At 40.0% G+C, this 19,313-nt stretch overlaps 1 protein-coding gene across 1 annotated transcript in view; it reads right to left on the bottom strand.

Annotated features, from left to right (window-relative positions):
• Positions 1-6,907: 6,907 nt before the first annotated feature.
• The window catches only part of RGS9 (regulator of G protein signaling 9), a 65,342-nt gene continuing 52,936 nt past the window's right edge, over positions 6,908-19,313 (bottom strand). Inside the window, exons 18-19 of the mRNA XM_007421612.3 lie at positions 8,615-9,117; positions 6,908-7,052 (exon numbers count right to left, since the gene is read on the bottom strand). Coding sequence (XP_007421674.2) covers positions 6,908-7,052; positions 8,615-9,117 — 648 coding nt within the window. The remainder of the gene's footprint in view (positions 7,053-8,614; positions 9,118-19,313) is intronic.

Here is a 19,313-nt window from a genome sequence, read left to right on the forward strand (position 1 = left end):
GTTACTGAGAGGTGTCTAATGAACTCAGAGGAGACTATGAATAATTCATATACATATATATCCACTTAACAAGCAAATTCGTTAATAAGCCAACCACCTGTTGCTTGCCCAGCAGAAAGAGAAAACACCTGGTTCTGTTCATGGTTTGATAAGCCAATATGTTTAATCTCCAGATCCTCTCCCAGCATTTTGCCTCAGATAACTGAAGTACAGACTCTGAGACCCTCTGCTCCAGCCACACTAGTAATAGTGACAGAGCTTTGATGTCCCCCTCATTCAACAGAATGTTGTTTAGTTCAAAGCCAAGAACAGAGGCACTTCTTTGCTTTTAAATTATTAGCTCCCTAAGTCTTCTATAATGATATAGTTTGACTGAAGTGTGCAGTTTATTAACTACATAAAGATGATATTATTAGAGTGGAGAAAGGCAGCTAAAAGTTTTGCCTTTCAGTTCAGCAGCAGGGGTTTTAAATACTTTGATCTCAATCGATGCTAAATGTCTTTGTGTGAGAGAAAGAGAGAGAGCGCGCATGAAGCTGAAATTACTTTTGGCACAAATACTGCATCAATTATTTAACTCTTTTTCTTACAAATTAAAGTCTTCGACTTGTCCCCTAATTCCTGCTTTAATTTCCTTCCCTGCCTGCTTTTGGTAGACTGGTGGGAGGAGTACAAAGTGGAAGACATCTTGGGACAAGGGCTAATTGTATCCAGGCTGACCTCCTCCAGTTCTTGGCAGAGGACAGCACGCTCTGGTTTGAGGTGTGCTTTGGGGATGGGTGAATATTAGCAGACCTCTCCATACAGTGACAGCTTTCAGTCCACCTCATAGTCATCTTCACTGCTGCCAAGCTGGACACTGAAAGCATGGCGTGTGTTGAGCAGTGGCCTCTCCAGCTGACCAATGACAGAGCACCAAAATTGGTACCCAGCTGGTACCACAACCCCCCTCCATGTCATTTCTCCATGTTCTGCCTGCAACTGGAGCAATTCCTGAAAAAGGGAAGTCTCAAGCCACTCCTTGGCTCAACATAAAAGCCAGACAAAAGGATAGCTGGATATCTCCCCTGCAGGGGATCCAGGGGTAGCTGGCAAGAGGGACACGTCTTCTATGGCAAGAGCAGTTGGCTTAGTTTCCTGCGTGTTTCAGAAAAACAGGTCAGCCAAAAGGCAGTAAGTTTTCTCTCCATCAGCCCAGGCCAGAACATTTGAGAACAGGGAGGCTGTTATGTCTATGTGCCAAGCTTCATAAAAAAGGGCAGCACAATAAAACATGGTAACAGATGCAAGTTCCTCCAAGCCATAAGGCCCAGTTGATCTTTGATTAAGGTAGAACTGAATCTCCTTTCTGACAGCCCAGAAGGCAGGGAGTTAAATCTCACCAAAGAAAAGGCTCTTTACGGTGAATTCCTTCTATTAAAAGTTTGGAAATTGCCTTGGAAATTGTAAAGCCAATCTCTCTTTTCCCCATTGTTTCCTGTCCAACTCTGTACCAGAATTGTGCAGCATTTTAAAAAAGGCTTAGGGCACATTCACAGCCCCAGGCAGCGCTCCTGAGCACACACATCAGCCGGCCTCATTCTGTGCGTTAAGTTATAAGCCATGAAATGGCCCTCCCTGGTCACTGTGCCTGCCACAACTACACATTTCTTTTCTCCCATCTCCCAAATAATGAGCTTGCCTTTGCAAGCGATACTGCTGCAGATATTACTTATTCATGCGTGGTCACTGAACTGAGTGGGAGGATAGTACAAGCTTCAGCGTAGCCAAAAGCTTTTCTGCCAGCAGGTCCTCCACTTTGGATCTAGGAATTAGGTAGGAGTATGTTGGTTGTTGCTTGCTTTTGCATCTGCTACTTTAACAGTGGGCTACTTTTCATGAAACCGTTTGCAAGGAGTTATGATTTTCCTCTGTAACCTACAGTATATATCCCTGCCACATAATACTGCCTTATCCGAATAGCCTGAGTGATTCAGCTACTGCACTGAACTCATTATGCCCATGATTCCCTGCCAAGAACTTTAGGCTTACGAAGAGTAAGGGAACACGTTTGAAAAATTATCCAGTCTGCTTTCCTGCATAAATCTCCACATAGTGAAAGAGAGGGTAAAGGAGATATTCATTTTAGGGCATGTTTTCTAGGGCTTAGCAGTAGCAACATCTTTCCAAACTCATAAACATTTTAAGGTGAGACTGAGACCCCCTTCCTTCTAGGTTAAAAAGCAATAGGGGTGTTGCTTCTCATGATCTTTATGCCTGTGCACCCCACTTCTGAGAAGGGAAGAGTTTCAGGAATCCTGGCATTTGCCCAGGCTTAGGTGTATTGGCAGGGAATCATTGGAAATTTGTGATGTTTCTGGATAGGCTTATTTGCCCAAAGATACAGCCTGGGAATAAAATGAGGGGTGTACAACATTAATACTGCTATCCAGTCTGGTCCTCATCAGATTTTTTGGGGGGAGCACCTAATTCCATTCGGTTCTCTGCAGAAAGCCAGTTCAGCTCTCACCGGTTTTTCCTCAGTTTGCATGAGAGCACAGTTACATCTCCCCTCGTTGTGAAGATGGACTCTGATAACTCCCTGTATTTGCTGTTCATATTTGTTGCCATTATTCCTAACTTTTCATTTTAGGGAACAGGTGACAATATTATTTTAGCTTTATTGCATCATCTGTTAATGTATTGGAACACTATAACTATTTTCAGTTGAAAAGGCTGTCTTTAAATGAGCTGAAATGAACTCGACCCTACCAGAACCCCTGCCTCCATCCGATATCCCTTCACGCATACACAGATATGCATGATTTAAATATGCATATGCGCCGATATGTACACAGATATGTATGATAAAATTTTCTTACAAAACCACAGAAAGGTTTTGTCACAGATCTCCTGCATATCATCTGGAATTTCTCTCCTCTAAATATATCTTTAAGATCTTTAAAAAGCTTCTTAACTGCTGTGGCATAGGTGCAGATATGTACAATAATGAGATGGACTAAGGCTATGACTATGTAGAGATTATTATTTCTGTGGAGCAAAGAGAGTGATTTTTCCCTAAATGTACATTAGATCCACCGCAGGGTTTGTACTTGATAACTATCTGAACAACCCTGGTTTGGTATAAGCATGTAACCTTACAAGGAGACTTTATTTGATAAGTTTGTCAAATTGCAGGGGCTTTGCCCACTCCTGTGATTTATTATTACGATGGCAATGCCTAGAAGACTTGGCTGATCTTGGAAAGCTAAGCAAAGTCAGACTTGGTTAATACTTGGATGGAAGATTACTTGCATTGAAGTGAACAAAAAAATTATTACCGTGATGGAGGATGTCATATCTTTGAGAGATGCTGCTGTCTACAAGTCAGTTAACCAGACTGAACCACAGGTAGCTTTACTTCTTGCCTATTTCACTCCTCTAAAAGATGGGGCCTTGTGCCTGATAGAAGGAGGAAGTCTGGATTTAAACTTCAGCACTACCGTCAGTCCTTCCTCTGCAAACAATTAATCAGCATTATCACCAACAGGTAATTCTGGACCCAGGATTTAATAATATAATGGTGATATGGGCAGAGTGTTTTAGCTTGTAATTGGTGTCACAGCATGATAAATCAGACTTTTGAGCTTCAGACCTCTGCCCTAAAGTCCTACCCTCAGAGCATCATAATTATTTGATCAGTGTTATATATAAACAAGCTTGACTATTGCCTGTTGGTTCAAAGTACAACGATATGAAAAATGAAGTCATATCCTACCTAATGAAAGCTTTTCAAGCCTACTTTGAAATCTCTGGCAAGTTGTTTGAGAAGCAGTAACAATCTATATGCTTTGCATAGAGGAGGTTTCAGATTCAATTCCACATTAAGATGTTTCTGCTAAAAAACCATTTCCAGCCTTGGAAAGCAATTGCTAGTCAGAGTAGACAATCCTGAGCTGGATGAAATAATTATCTGATATAAATCAGTTTTATATTTTCATATTGCCTCTGTAGAGTTCAAAATTCATCATATTATCTTAAATAGTCCACTGTTGTTTTTCAACATAGGTGGATACATTTTGCCAGTCAGGGAGCACATTTTTTAAAAATGCTTTGGGTATTGAGAGCCACAGAAGAAAGATTGATGATGTGATGTGATACTAGTAGGCAAAGCCTAGGATTTTGAGGATTATTCAGAGATTGGTAAATTGCTTTGTGGTGTATTAGTGACAGTTTTAAGGGACAGTTGCTTTTTTTTTCTTCTTCAAAGAAAATCTGTTTTTCAAAGTTGTTTTCTTCCCATATGCATCTTTGCTGTTGAGTTTTCTGCCAAATTTTGACAGTGTGATTTGGGCCTGCAAAAAACAGAAAAAAAAGTTTGTTGGGGAGCTGCAGATTGCCCATGCATTTGACAGGGTGTGGTTAATCAACCTCTTTCTGCTTTCTTCCAGATGAATTAGATAATAATGCCAGTGATCAGTTACCAACAAGCCTACTGATTACTGTTGATAGAAATGTTAACGCTATACATGTGAAAGACAACAGTTTGGGGAAGTGTAATTGGAGCAATTCTTATAATTTGTGGATAGGTATAGGGGAGTGAGAAACCAAGTAGCCTTCATATTAGAACCCTCTATGTCAGGGGTTCTTAATCTTTTTGTGGCATACACAGTCTGGTGAAAGTATGGAAAAATAAGTGCATAAAATAAAATAGTGAAAATAACCAACCCCACCCCCAACTCTGTCATTTTCCTGACAGAGAACAAAAAAGAAGGAAAAAGACAATACAAAAAACACTACCAGACAAATTCATTTTTATTTGTAACATTAAAAGCTAACATACTTGAAACAGGTAAATGAAATAAGTTTGATTCTTAGGAAATCAATCATTGCACTAGAAAATCTGTTTATCAGGAAAACAGTCCATTGAAAGCATCCTTTTCTGAAACAGGTACATTCATGCATGCTAAAACTTACTTATATAGCAATATAATGTAACGTTTGGTTAAATCAGTTGACAAGGGCAACAAAGGAGTTATCAGTCTTCAGTGTCAGTCAAACAGAGCACTGACTAGTGTCTGGGCTAGGTTATTTGAGGTACTATCTATGTCCCATGGTTTCTGCCTGTCCAGTAAGATCAGGCAGAGTTGTTGTACTTCAGGTCCCTTCAATCAAACAATGTCACCTATGGGGACCTAGGAAGCGTGTCTTCTCTGTCGTAGCATCTGTCTTCTGGAATTATCTCCCCCCAGAACTTTGTGTGGCTCTTACCCTATGATGTAATGATGTCAAGTTGTACATCCAGGCCTTCAGGCAGGGTGGCTATGGAGCCCTACTGATGTTTTGTTAGGTGGGATATTTTTGTCCGAATGCTCTAGTTCCTTTTTATTGTTTTGCTGTTTGAAGTTGTGAGCCACCAAGTGTCAGACAGATTCCCAATGCAACCAATAAATAAATAAATAACCAGGGGCTGCACACTGGAAAATGGTTCATGCAAGGGCAAAGACGTCTATACACCGGGACAACAAAAAACTATTTAACTGAATTTTTTAACTTTAATTAATTACTTTTAATGTATTGAATTATTTTCTCTTCTATCACATTAAATATTATGGTAAATTGGTAATTTTCGGATGGGGGCTGCACTCAGAGTTTTGGCAGGGGACATATGCCACCCTGGCCCTGAAGACTATCCACCTCTCTTCTATTCGAACAGACCCCAACATTTCCACCAATGCCTGAGTTGCCTGTTGTTTGTCTTCTCTGGTTCAAACTCTTTTTTATATTATAGCTAATTTTCTAATGTTCACTACTGGAAAACATTTGTACTTGTATGTACATGTATTTAGGAATTCAGCCATTAGGGTATTTCCTCATTGCTGAGATGAAGTAGTCTCCCCACATCCTTTACTCAGCCAAAACTATACCAATATTGGTTGTCCCCCTTGCTGACCCCTATTTTTTCTGTTCCAACTCATGGCAACCACCCAACTTCCTTCTAAAGTAAGGGGTGTCAAAACCTAACAGATTTTCTACACCTTCATGCTGCCTTTAGGTAGCATTGGAATAAAAGGGAAAATACTATTTTAATACTAATAAAGCTAAGGATGTCTTAACCCTTCTCTCCTGGCTGGGGAAGAGATGAAAGCAAGATGATGTTGCTGACGGATATTGGTGCCATAGTGAGGTGCAATTGGAAAACGCCCTATGTGTGTGGCTTCTGCGTGATTTCACCTAACCCAGGTGCCCAGTGATGTTCCACTATTGAAGTTAGAAAGTTGTTAACTTGATAGCAGAGCATTAGGAGATGCATATAAAATTGTTGGCCCTTCTAAAGGAAAAAACAGTATATAATAAATCCAGATACAAAATACAAAAGTTCCAAAACACTGATCAAATATAAGAATTTCCTGGTATATATTTAAAGCAGTTAAGCATTACGAAGAAGCCAGTACATGATAGGGCCAATTTGCCAAGACAGTAAATGCTGGACAAGAGGCATTGAATATTGAAATAAAAATGTTTGTTCGATCATTATACCTCACCCAAGTGGTTTTGACCCTGGGTGGCACTATTTTATTTTATTTTATTTTATTTTACTTTATTTTACTTTATTTTACTTTATTTTACTTTATTTTACTTTATTATTTTGTGGCATATTTCGGTATTAAGTTTCTTGACAACTACCTGATATTCTAGGATGGAGGGTGGGATCCAAGGTCCCCTCCAACCCTATGATTCTATGATTAAAAAATACTTTATTTAAATAAAACCAATAAATAAAAAACTGTTAATCATTCCAAAGAATTCTTATTAATAGCATTATGGATAGATCAAATGGTAAGTGATTAATACCTGCCAACTCAGGCCCAGGAAAAATTACTCATTTCTAAGTGGCTCACATCTTAATAGCTTCAAAGTCTTCTTCTTATCCAACTTGTCCTTCTTCGGTTAGAGTTTCCCATGGGCAGATCACTTCTTTGGCAGAATCCTTGTAAGGCCAATGGTGGTGTTCTTCTTCCACTCCAGAATCCACTGGGTGGATTTTGCTCTCCAGAGAAATCTGAAAGAAGCTAAGCAAAAAAGAAACAAATCCAAACCTCACAATTTGGATATCTGGCAGCAATTTTTCAGATATTACAGAAGTAAACAAGCCAGCTGCTTGGTACTGAATTTTGCTGTTGTGCAACTATTAAAATAGGGGCCCCTCTTGTACATTTGCCTACCAGTTCCTACAGCCGTTCTAGATTGTTTTGGTGCAAGCCTGAAAAGGGTACAAATTTAGAAGCAAAGGTTTGCATTTAGATTCTTAAAATATTGGTTGGAATTTAACTGTTACATACTTCCATGCCAACAATTTGGAATGAAGGTGTTGAGAAACTGATCATTTATTTGGTGTATACAAACATTGTATAACTCCTTTTTCATTTCTGCAGCAGAAACTTCAAGGTGGCACACCGTATGAATAAAGCAGTGACCAATAATACCGTACCATTTAGAATCAAGAGAATAAATATTCTCTCGTGCCTTCTTTTCTGAAGCATAAAACCTTGTTTCTAGAAATAAGTGGGAGAAACCAGTGGTGGATTGCTGATGGGCAATGAAAATGCCCATATTCATATTGGGTGGAGTCTGCTTTGCTGTGAGGTCATGAAGCATAGTGAGACAAGACTGGGTACTTTCCCCTTATTTATTCAACCTATATGCTGAATATACATATATTAAGGGAAACTGGATTGGAAGAAGACAACTGTAGTTTTAAAACTGTGGGAAGAAACATCAATAACCTGCATTATGCTGATGACACTATCCTGATAGCCAAAAATGCAAAGGATTTGCAAGCTCCACTGATGAAAGTCAAGGAGCACAGTGAAAAAGTGGGACTAAAATTGAATATAAAGAAGACCCAACTAGTAGCAACAGGTAGAACAGCCAGCCTTAGGGCTGACAACGAAGATATCAAAGTGGTAGGTAGTTTCTGCCTTTTAGGTCAACTACCACCAGTAAAGGAACAAGCAGTCAAGAAATATGCCACAGGCTAGCACATGGCAGAGCAGCCATGAAGGCCTTGGAAAAGATATTCAGATACCACAATGTGTCTATACCTACAAAGTTCAGAATCATTCAAACAATGGTAATCCCTTTGACACTCCATGGAAGCAAAAGTTGGACTTTGAAGAAGCAGGATAGAAAGAATATTGGCACTTTTGAAATATAGTGTTGGAGAAGATTCCTGAGAATACCACGGACAGCTAAGAAAACAAACAAATGGATCATTGAACAAATCAATCTAGAATTCTCACTTGAGACACAAATGAACAGGCTCAAATTATCATACCTTGGACACATTATGTGAAGACTTAGCTCTGTGGTAAAGGCTCTAATGTTGGGAAAGATGGAAGGAAAGAAAAGAATAAGACAACCAGGAGCAAGTGGATGGACTCAGTTACAATGGGAATGGGTGCACAGTTGGAAGATATGAAGGGCTGGGTTAGGAACAGATTGTCATGGAGAAAATCTACCTATGTGGTTGCTAGGCACATAATCAATCAATCATGAAGCATGCATAGTTGTTGTTCTGGGGAATAAGATATGGCCACTAAGCCCAAGTAAAACAACCCACAGGGATACTCACGTGGATGTTTTTTTGGATTTTGGTTGCAGGTGTTGGCTCAGATCATCTAAGGGTTGCACTTTTCCATGTGCCACTGCAGGATGCTTAGGTGAAAGTGTGGCAAACACTGGTGAATTCAAGCATCCCCATTTCAAGAACCTGCCCAGTGACAAGGCCACCTTTGATTTTTGTGGCACTTTGGACTCAGAGTTGATAGCATTTGGAGAACTGTTGTCCAGTTCAGAATCCATGGAGATCTCAGCCCTTTCCAGGAGGGAAGGAAAGGGATCAGAACTAAACCTGTTAGCCTCTAAGCTCTTCTCCATGACAGATGTATTGCCTAAGGCTACCTTAATAGGTGAGGAGTAGCTGGTGCTGTTTGGCAGAGAGAGTTGCTCAGGGCACTGAAAAGGAAATGCACTTAGAGCAGGGCTGGAAGAAGGAAGAACACTGGAAGGAGGCAGAGGATCAGAGGTACCAGTGTAAACAGCCAAATGGGAAACAGGAACAGTAAACTGACATAACTGCAAGGAAAAAAAGAGAGAGAGAGAATGATTATAGCATAGACAATTACATGGAATTCTTACGAAAATTGAGGTCTTTATTACACTTGATCATCTGTACCCATCTTTGCTAGGTTCCACATTATGGTCTTCCCAGTATTCACAGGAAGTCTCCATCATTTCTTTCTTTCTGTCTTTCTACATTTCAGCATGAGCAAGGCAATGCTACTGCTGATTACAGACATCATGACATCAGGCCTTCCAAAACATTCAGTCTTGTCTGGCTTCTGCCAGTAGGTAGAAACCAGCCAGACCAGCTTGCTTTTCCCTCTTCCCCCAGGTTTCCTTAAAAAAAAGTTCTTTCTCATTGAAGTCAGTGGAAGGAAATTAATCTGTACCAACTGCAGATCTACCATAGACCACTTTGGGACCTAACCGGGGGTTCAGAGGATCGTGGATCTGCAGCTTCTAGCATGCAGAATGAACAAATTCTGTGTACCTCCTTTCCATTGTCAGAAAAAGTATTATCAAATGTTCTGTGGGAGCCAGGAGAAGCATCTGAAGTTTAATCTGCACATTTGATCTCAAATTAATTTTTGGGAGTGGGGGGAATTCTACATCTCTTATGGCCCCTTAGCTGCCCTATCAAGGACCACAATGTTGCAGCCTCAGATACATGGCCAGTGCTAGAAGTTACAAACATAAATATATATCAGACAGATAGGGATAGTCCTTAACCAACTCAGCACTAAATATGAAGGAGTTGTGTTGGTAAAGTACATCTCTATATAGAAAACATTTTAGGATTTTTGAACTCATCTTTTTTGTCTGTATGTATACACATAAATATGTTGTATGTGTGTGTACATACAGACAAAAAAGATGAGTTCAAAAATCCTAAAATGTTTTCTATATAGAGATGTACTTTACTGACACAATTCCTAAACACAAATAATTGATCCATCGTTAAAGAAATTTATGCATCAAAACTGCAGTGTTAAGAACTTAGGTGGCCAAAGTGTTTCAGTGTATTCCTTAAAACAATAAACCCATTCCCCCAGCCCAAAGTAAATTACTGTAGTGATCTCTCTCCTCTTCAACCATTCCCCCCCACCCCCAAAACCAGAAGGGCTACAGCTCAGTTGTAAAGCACATACTTCACATGTACAATGCCCCAAGTTTAATCTCTAACATTTTCGGGTAGAGCTGGGAAGAATCATGCTGCCAACAAAATATTGAGATAGATTGATATGACTCTAATTAGAGCAGTTTTCTAGAGTCCTAAAATGATATAAAACTTTTTTTGTCTGTTTATAGGGACAAAAGTGCTTGGGTACTTGATAGATGCCAGTATTTGCCTTCCTCAATGAATTCGTCTCTTGAAAATTCCAGTGCATCCTAACCAGGTCATAGCATCAGTGCTGGCTTTCTCCACCTGCCACTTTTTAAATATTTTGAGAATGTAACTCCCAGAATTCCTAGCTTGAGTATGCGGACTGATCGTTCAAGGAGCCACACTTTCAGAAGATAGGCTATTGGGGAGGACAGCCCTAGGATGATAATGGAGGTTGTTAGTCATTCCATGGATTAAAATGAAGATTTTAATTTCCTACTCTATGGTTACCCAGAATATGATAAATAGGATTGGCATCTATTGTGGCTTCTCACAGAAAAAAATCAGTTTCTTTAACTGTAAGAGTTTGGCTCTTCAAATTTGGTTCCAATCTGTCAAAATTGTTCCCCAGTGGTCATGACTACATTATACAATTGCATATTCCTAAATAAATCCCTTTAATAATAGTATCTATATAGTGTGGGCACAATAGTCCAGGAGTATATTGGCAGAGTGGAACTAAATTTTGTTCATTCTACTCATACAACACAAAAAGATCTGTTTTTACTTGGCTAGCCAGAAGGAAAGGCAGAGGAAGCAAAAGTTGGTTAATTTGGATTTTTTAAAAAATTGATCACCTTAACTAATGCTGTGATTTGATATAATATTTCACAGAGAAGATGAACATTAGCTGTCCAAGCACTGGTGCAAATTCCTTGAAAAAAGCCAACTAGTACTTGTGAAAATTTTTGTTTTCTGACAATGCATAACAAAAACCTTAATGATGTATATCGGGGCATGTTACGCATATTTTGGTTAGGGTGAAATGTGATCTGGAGCACGCAGGGAAACCTGTCAAGAAAAACTAAAGACGCCTTTTCCTAGGGCAGCTGCTAGGAAACACAACTGCTTTGAGGGAGTTCACAGACATGCATCTCCAAGTCACATTTTCCCCTTTGAATCCAGGTCTTTGCACAGTTTTAGTTTCTATGTTGAGAGGTGCATAGTCCAGATATTAAATGCATTTTTAATAGAAACACATGATGATGCTCCATACAAACTTCCTCGAAATGAAATGCATTACAAATGCATGTTTGGCTACGGAGGAATACTACTATTTAGTCACAATCTAAATACATTGTGATAAAAAATAAGACCTATTACCTAGAACTTTCTATATACCTGAAATGGTTTAAGGTTAGGGTGCTTTACCAAAGTGTTGAGCAGCATTGCTCCAACAACAAAAGGACGCTGGGGTCAAATAAATGAACTTCCAATTCCCATTGTACTATGAGGGAAAGGAAAATATCTGGATCTGCTTCTGTGTGGATAATGCCAGTTATTCTTTCCAAATTCTTCATAGCTCTGTTTCTTAGTTCAGTTTTATGATCAGGATCAGTGGAATCCCACTTGGGTTTACATAAAAAGTATCCCAAATCAAGATTACAGCCTTTGCCACCATGATATGCTGAAGTTCCTGCATTTCTGTACACTGGATTGGATTCAGACAGGCTTATTTTACTGCTTGTAAGCAAAAATGTACCTGTTACATCTTTCCTGGCCTGAAAGATGCAGCTTCCAATTTCCTTACCTTGAAACTCTCACATTGTTAAGTACGATGGCCTCAAATTGTCTCATTTTGAATTACCAAAAGAAATGATGCAGTTTCTTGGTGCTTTCTATCAAACTTCTGCATCTTGTCAAGCAGGTGCCTTTTCTGTTGTGTCTGTCATGCTTTTATTTATCTTCCTTGATCATTCATCCTGTAGAGTGTGAATTCCCTGGTGCATTTCTTTTGCCATTGGCACGATATGTCTTTGTTTCAAACATCACCAAGGAGCAGATCATAGAATGCTACTTCAGGTACCAAACGGGGTTCCACAGAATGGTACAAATGCTTTCCCTCCAGCTTTTCACTGATTGCTACAGCACTGAAGAGGGAGTACCTACATTTAAGCACTATCACATTTATCCAGGGAGTTTAAAGGAGGTAACCACTGTACGAAACTCTCAAATGCAAAGTACCAATGTATATTTCCATACATCTTGAGACACATGACTTCCTATTGCTTTATATAATAGCAGATTCACTGACGGTTCCACTGCAGTAAGAGCGGGCGACGTGTGTCTGCAGACGGTGTTGCAATTTGCATCATCTCTCACTAGCGGCCATCCAGGTTAGGGTAGATAGAAAGTGGAGTTCAACAAAAACACACTACCCATCCTTGAACTGACAACAGTTTTGTGCTGTGGCAGTAAACAAAACTGTTGCTCTGATGAAAGATGTATGAGAAAGGTTACTACAACAGGATTAGTACTGCATATCAAGTAGATATACATGACCTTCCTAGAATACTTTTCTGTGATGCTGGGCATTTGTCTGAATTTCTTTAGCTGCAGCAATACAATATACAACTGAGATTTCAGATGCTTTTGGATCCAACCCACCTTCTGCCATAGAAGAGATTTTAATACAATCATTAGCTGTTGTATTGATTTTTTTTTTTTTTTTGGTAACAGGGTCCTGAAACTCAGGGCAACATCCAAATATTCATGCCAAGTTAATTCCACTTGTGAGACTGTGAAACACATTTTGGTAACCTTGCTACTTGTTCCAGGTAGCATATAACCATAGCAGTTGCTTCAAATAGTTAGTTTGTGGCATTCAACAGTCAGTGATGATGGATCATTCTTAACTCCATTGAAATATGGTTTCTGTAGGACTTGGGCTGACCTAAGCTCATTCACAACCATCTTTTCTACCTATTACAGTGGTACCTCGGGTCATGAACACTTCTCTTCATGAACAATTCGATTCATGAACAGCACTGTTCGCAAAATTTTGCTTCCGTTCACGAACTCCACATCGGGTGATGAACAGGATCCGCGGCCATTTTCCCTGCTGTGACACGTGGTCGTGGCTTCCTGTAGGGAGGGGGACTCTTCCTCCAAACAATAACCGCCTCCCCACCCGCCTTCCTGTCCTCCATGCCAGAAGTCACCTCGAGCAAGGTTAGTGTTCTCTCTTCATACTGTACTGTACTGTACTTGGTTTCATATTTTTGTGGTTTTAAAAAAAAATACATATGGTTCAGAACGGATTAACCCTATTTACATTGAACTTTATGGGAAAATTTGATTCGGGTCGTGACCAAAATCAGTTGGCAACCAAATTCATAGGGGTCAGAATGGATTAACCGTATTTACATTGAACCTTATGGGAAAATTTGATTCAGGTCGCGACCAATTCGGGTCGCGACCAGAGTCGCGGAACAAATTAAGTTCGTGACCCAAGGTACCACTGTATGTCTATTCCTGGCATAGTAGCACCATGCACAATGACACTAAAGCAAGAATGTGGTTTGCTTAGTTTTGACTTAACCTGTATTAGCTCAGCTAACTGTGGCTTATTTAACAAATCATGGTTCAGCAAAAAATATTGAGATAAAATACATAAATCTCACAGAGGACCATTTCTTGAGGTTCAGATATATTATTTAGAATATCCCAGAACTTAATCAGAACTTCTTACTAGTCCTCCTAACTTTATAAAGTTCTTATTAAAAAAGAACTGCTTACTAGTCCTCCTGTAAGTATTAAATAATTTACAAGGTCAATATACTGTACCTCCGAAATGGCAAGATAATATATATTTTCCCAAAGAAGTCCACATTTATGCAGTAAAAAGATTATTATATTCTAGGCATACTATTTTTAAAAATGTAAAGTGCCACAAATTCTTTGGGAGTGTGGCAGTACATATAGTAAATCAATAAATACTTAGCCATAAAGCCCACACTACAATATGCAGATCACAATACGGTTATTCTTCAGATTTTGTATTTCTACAAATTGTGCAGTGCAATTCTTATTTCAAAAATGTATCAAAATGCATATAAAATGTAAATGGAAAATAAAAGGTTAATAAATGTCTATTTACACACAGACACACACACACAAACCCAACCTTAATCAGCAATACATCTTTTTTGCTGAAAATAAAACTGTGTCCAGTATTTCCCCTGAATGTCCTGGGGGTAGCTTTATCCAATCAACATTTTATTTATTTATTTTTATGTATTTATTAAATTTTTCAACCGCCCATCTCCCCCCAATGGGGGAACTCTGGGCGATTCACAACAAACATTAAAAACATAAAATATATAAATACATAAAACCTTAATTAAAAACATTACTAAAAAGGAAAAGGAGAGTCCAAGAGGATGAAAAATCTGAGGCTGAAGGATGAGGCCTCTATGGGGCTAGCCATCCCCATGCTTGAGGTATTCCCACCCCACCCCAGGCCAGGTGGCAGAACCAGGTCTTCAAAGCCTGTGTGGGGGCCAATCGCACCTCTGGGGGCAGAATGTTCCAAAGAGCAGGGGCTACTGCAGAGAAGGCCCACCTTCTGGACCCCGCCAGTCGAAGTTCTTTCACCGAGGGGGTCCGAAGCATGCCCTCTCTGTGTGATCAGGTGGGACGGGTTGAAGTCATAGGGGAGAGGCGGTCCTTAGATAATGGGTCCCTGGTCCCATGCCATGTAGGGCTTTAAAGGTGATAACCAACACCTTGAATTGGACCCGGAAGCAAACTGGCACCCAATGCAACTCACGGAGCAGAGGCGTTAGATGGGCCCTCCTTGGGGCTCCAACAATAGCCCACGCGGCTGCATTCTGGACCAGCTGTAGCTTCCGGGTACTCTTCAAGGGTAGCCCCATGTAGAGTGCATTGCAGTAGTCTATCTGGGAGATAAGGGCGTGAGTGACTGTTCGAAGGGCATCCCGATCCAGGAAAGGGAGTAACTGATGCACAACCCGAAGTTGTGCAAAGGGCCTCCTTGCCACAGCTGCCACCTGCTCTTCAAGCAGGAGCCGCGAGTCTAAGAGGACCCCCAGATTACGCACTGGGTCTGTCTGGGGCAGTGCCACCCCATCCAGCACCAAGGATGACAAAATCCCGGATACAGAGGAGCCATTAACCCACAGCCACTCCGTCTTACCAGGGTTCAGCCAAAGTCTGTTGTTCCCCATCCAGACCCTCACAGCCTCCAGGCACCGCGAGAGGGCAGAAACAGCATCACTTACCTCACCAGGGATGGAGATGTATAGTTGAGTATCATCAGCATACTGATGATACCTCATCCCATGATGACGGATGATCTCGCCCAGCGGTTTCATGTAGATGTTGAAAAGGAGCGGAGAGAGAACCGAACCCTGCGGCACCCCACAAAGGAGGGGCCGAGGATGGGACCTCTCGCTCCCTATCACCACCGATTGGGATTGGCCCCGGAGAAAGGAGGCGAACCAACACAAGACTGTGCCGCCCACCCCCAATTCCCTGAGCCGTCCCAACAGGATACTGTGGTCGACGGTATCGAAAGCCGCTGAGAGATCAAGGAGAGCAAGGATGGTCGCACTGCCACCATCCCGTTCCCGCCAGAGGTCATCCATAAGTGCAACCCATGCTGTTTCCGTTCCATATCCAGGCCTGAAACCTGACTGGAAGGGAACCAGATAATCCGTTTCCTCCAGAACCCTTTGGAGCTGTGATCCCACTATTTTCTCAACCACCTTCACCAAAAAGGGGAAGTGGGAGACTGGACGAAAATTGTCCAGCACAGAAGGATCCAGGGAGGGTTTCTTGAGGAGGGGCTGCACCAATGCCTCCTTAAAAGCAGCTGGAAACACTCCCTCCTGCAAGGATGTAGTAACCATCACCTGGATCCAACCACGTCACCTCCCGAGCTGCTTTCACCAGCCAGGAAGGGCATGGGTCAAGATGGCAAGTGGTGGCCTTGACAGTCCCCAGGATCCTGTCCACTTCCTCAGGAGCAACAGGATCAAACCTGAATATATCCTGAATTGTGAGTTCCAAAGGGACTTCATTTCACTTCACTTCACTTCCAGAAAAGTAAAATTGCTGTTTCCCTTACTCCCCGTCCATGTTTTCAATTCACCTGGTCTTTTTGTTTGGTTTTTTGCAAAAGAAATATGAGAGTTGCTGTGAGGGCAATCTGGTTGCAAAGATGCCATTCACCTCTCACACTTAACTCTTGTAATTATTGTGAAGGTGAAATGATAACACTTGTGTAGAGAAGTCTTTCTTGAAAGACAATATTATGACAGAAGGAGATGCTTCAGTAGCAGGCTGCATGATTTTAAAAAGCTGTAATTAGATGGATAGAGAAAAGTAACAGAGGCCCAACTACACTCACTACAGCAATGGGTAGCTTTAAGTCTCACTAGATTCCACACAGGCTTCTATTGTGAAATTGCAAGCAAAGGGTGGCAAAATCTCATACAAAACCTCCCACACCCTTGCTTCATCTCCAGTGCAGGATTACTGCAGACAGAATCATGTCAGCTAGTTTTGATGCACTAACAAATCCAGCCATCCGCCCTATTTCACCCCAAAAAGAGCATACATAGGCCATCTGTTTTCCCCTATTATTACCAAGCAGTTTATCCCACTCGATATTTCTTTTATATATATAGTTATTTTTTTCCACATGATATGCAAAAGGATGTTCAAAATAGAAAAGAGGACTCAAAGGCAATAAATACTTACAACCAAACATAAAAAGCACTGTCAAATAAAGTTAAAAGCTCTCAGGAACATAGAAATGTATTTTCCTGGTTGCAGAAGTAGAGTGTGAGTGGGTGGGTGGGAGCATGTGTATGTGTGCATAACCAACAGCTATTAGGAATAATAGATATTTGTTTATATTCATACCACCTTTGATAAGTTCTAAAGTATAGTTCAGCACTGGGAGGCCTGAAAGAACAGGTTAGGAATAGATTGTCATGGAGAAAATCTATGTGGTCATTAGGAGTCGAAAATGACTTGATGTCACATAATCAGTCAATACATAGTTAAATTATTAGGTTAATCTAGCCCCTGGACCTAGGTTAAAATATTCCACCTTGAATCTTTTTTTCGTAATAATAAAGCCAAATAAATTCAGCATCAAATGATGAACAAGGATTAGCTGATGGGCTATAATCATAAAATATGGAAGGTGGAGGGTAGATTTATGCACAATCTTGAAACAAGTTAGAATAGGGAAAATAGTAAAATACTATAACACATGTTGATGCAAGTGCAGCTATGAAATTATGTTTGCTACGTATTCAGGGTTGTACAAAATCTTCAGATCTTGAGAAATTCCCCCAAACAGATATGGAAAGTATTTGATTTAATTTCTCTAAACTGCTGTTCAATTTGTTTATTTTTTGGAGAGCCTATTATATCTTAATCATTTAATTTTGTACACTGTATTGCACACCTAAAATACATACATATGTACAATGAAAAATTAAGAGGCGATAAAGGATTGTAGCATTGTTTCATCAAGCTGTAACTGAATGGTGCAATCTGACACAGATACTAAGTTGGTGATAACTGAAAATATTTTTCAAAATATTGAAATGGGGTAATGTTTAGATATCTTGGAGAACAGGTCCACTATATACACTACATTAACACAATCATGCACTCAGCAAATCTGATTTTCCTAGTGAGGACAGGAGCACATAATGACAGAATTATAAATGTTCTTTTAGGATATTTTTTTCACATTTACATTCAAATGCTCATATATGTAGAAGTAGGTCTCACAATGCAAGCTAACTTATTTCTAAGTAAAAGTTCTCAAGATCCGGCTGTGTATATTTCATATTAAGCTTTAAGTAAGGGACTTTAGGAAACAGTTAGATATTACTGCTATAAATACACCTAGTTGAATAATGCATTTAAACTACTGTATCCAAGTATGTTTTTAGAATATAATACTATATGTTCAAGATACGTAATAAGATTTAATGCTAACGTATTAAGTAGATGCCTAGTTAATTTTGCACTCATGAACTAAGCCTTTTCAAGCTTCCTTGGAGCATTTCACTTTCTACATGTACCAATTTCTAAAGAAGAAAAAGGATTCAAATTAAAGTGATAAAGGTAAACACATGGACAAAATAAAAATGTATGGAAGGAGACAAAGACAATGAAAGACAAGCAGAGTGATTTTTCAAGTTCTATTTTTATTTAACTCAGGGAAATGAAGGAAAAAAAGTATGACAAGTCTGGGTAAATAATTAAAAGACACCCCTTGTAAGGTGTTGCTTGTAAAAGACACCCCCTGTTGCTTGTAAGGTGAAGCTCATTCTATTTTGGACAGAAAATAAAAAGCAATAACAATATACCATCTTACAGATTATATATGCTAACCAAGCCACAGATGGAAGACAGCATGGAAGACTAGAGGCCAACAACATGGTTTCAGCTATGTTATTTAATTACTAGAATATACTGTATTTTAATTATACAGTCATTCCACCTGAACTAGAACTAGAACCCATCATGTGCACGCCATTGTAGAAAAAAACATGGCATGGTGGTTGATGAACAGCTTCTCAAGTGGCTACTACTGAACTGAGACTAAAAAGCTGAAGGGAAACAGATTCTTGCTGTCCTTCCTTAGAAAAAGTGAAAAGAATCATGGCAAGAGGTAGATCAGTCTGGCCCCCATTCCATGGTCAAACAAGCAGGCGTAGAAATAAAGGTAGTATCTTATCTCTGCCAGCAGGAATGCTGAATTCCTACTGTAGTTGCATGAATTGGAGAGCAAAAAGAAAGCACATTCCTGCTTCAGTTAAGGGTCAGGAAATCAAGAGCTGCTGGGTTGTGTGGTTTGACATTGTGTATACACATTATATGTACTGTAGTCTTACCACACACAAAGAAATTGGGCTGCCATAATGCCAGCTACAATCTAGCATTAAGTCATTAGAAGCTGCCAAAAAACCTGGACTACTAAGAAGCTTCTGCAAACTGGGTTGTCCCTTCCTCAATATCTCTAGAGGAATGTGCATTTGCACATGTGTCT

This window comes from Python bivittatus, unplaced genomic scaffold (assembly GCF_059951505.1).
Source record: "Python bivittatus isolate LINGU-HERP-01145 unplaced genomic scaffold, Pbiv_v1 ctg000220_np1212, whole genome shotgun sequence".
Lineage (NCBI taxonomy): Eukaryota > Metazoa > Chordata > Lepidosauria > Squamata > Pythonidae > Python > Python bivittatus.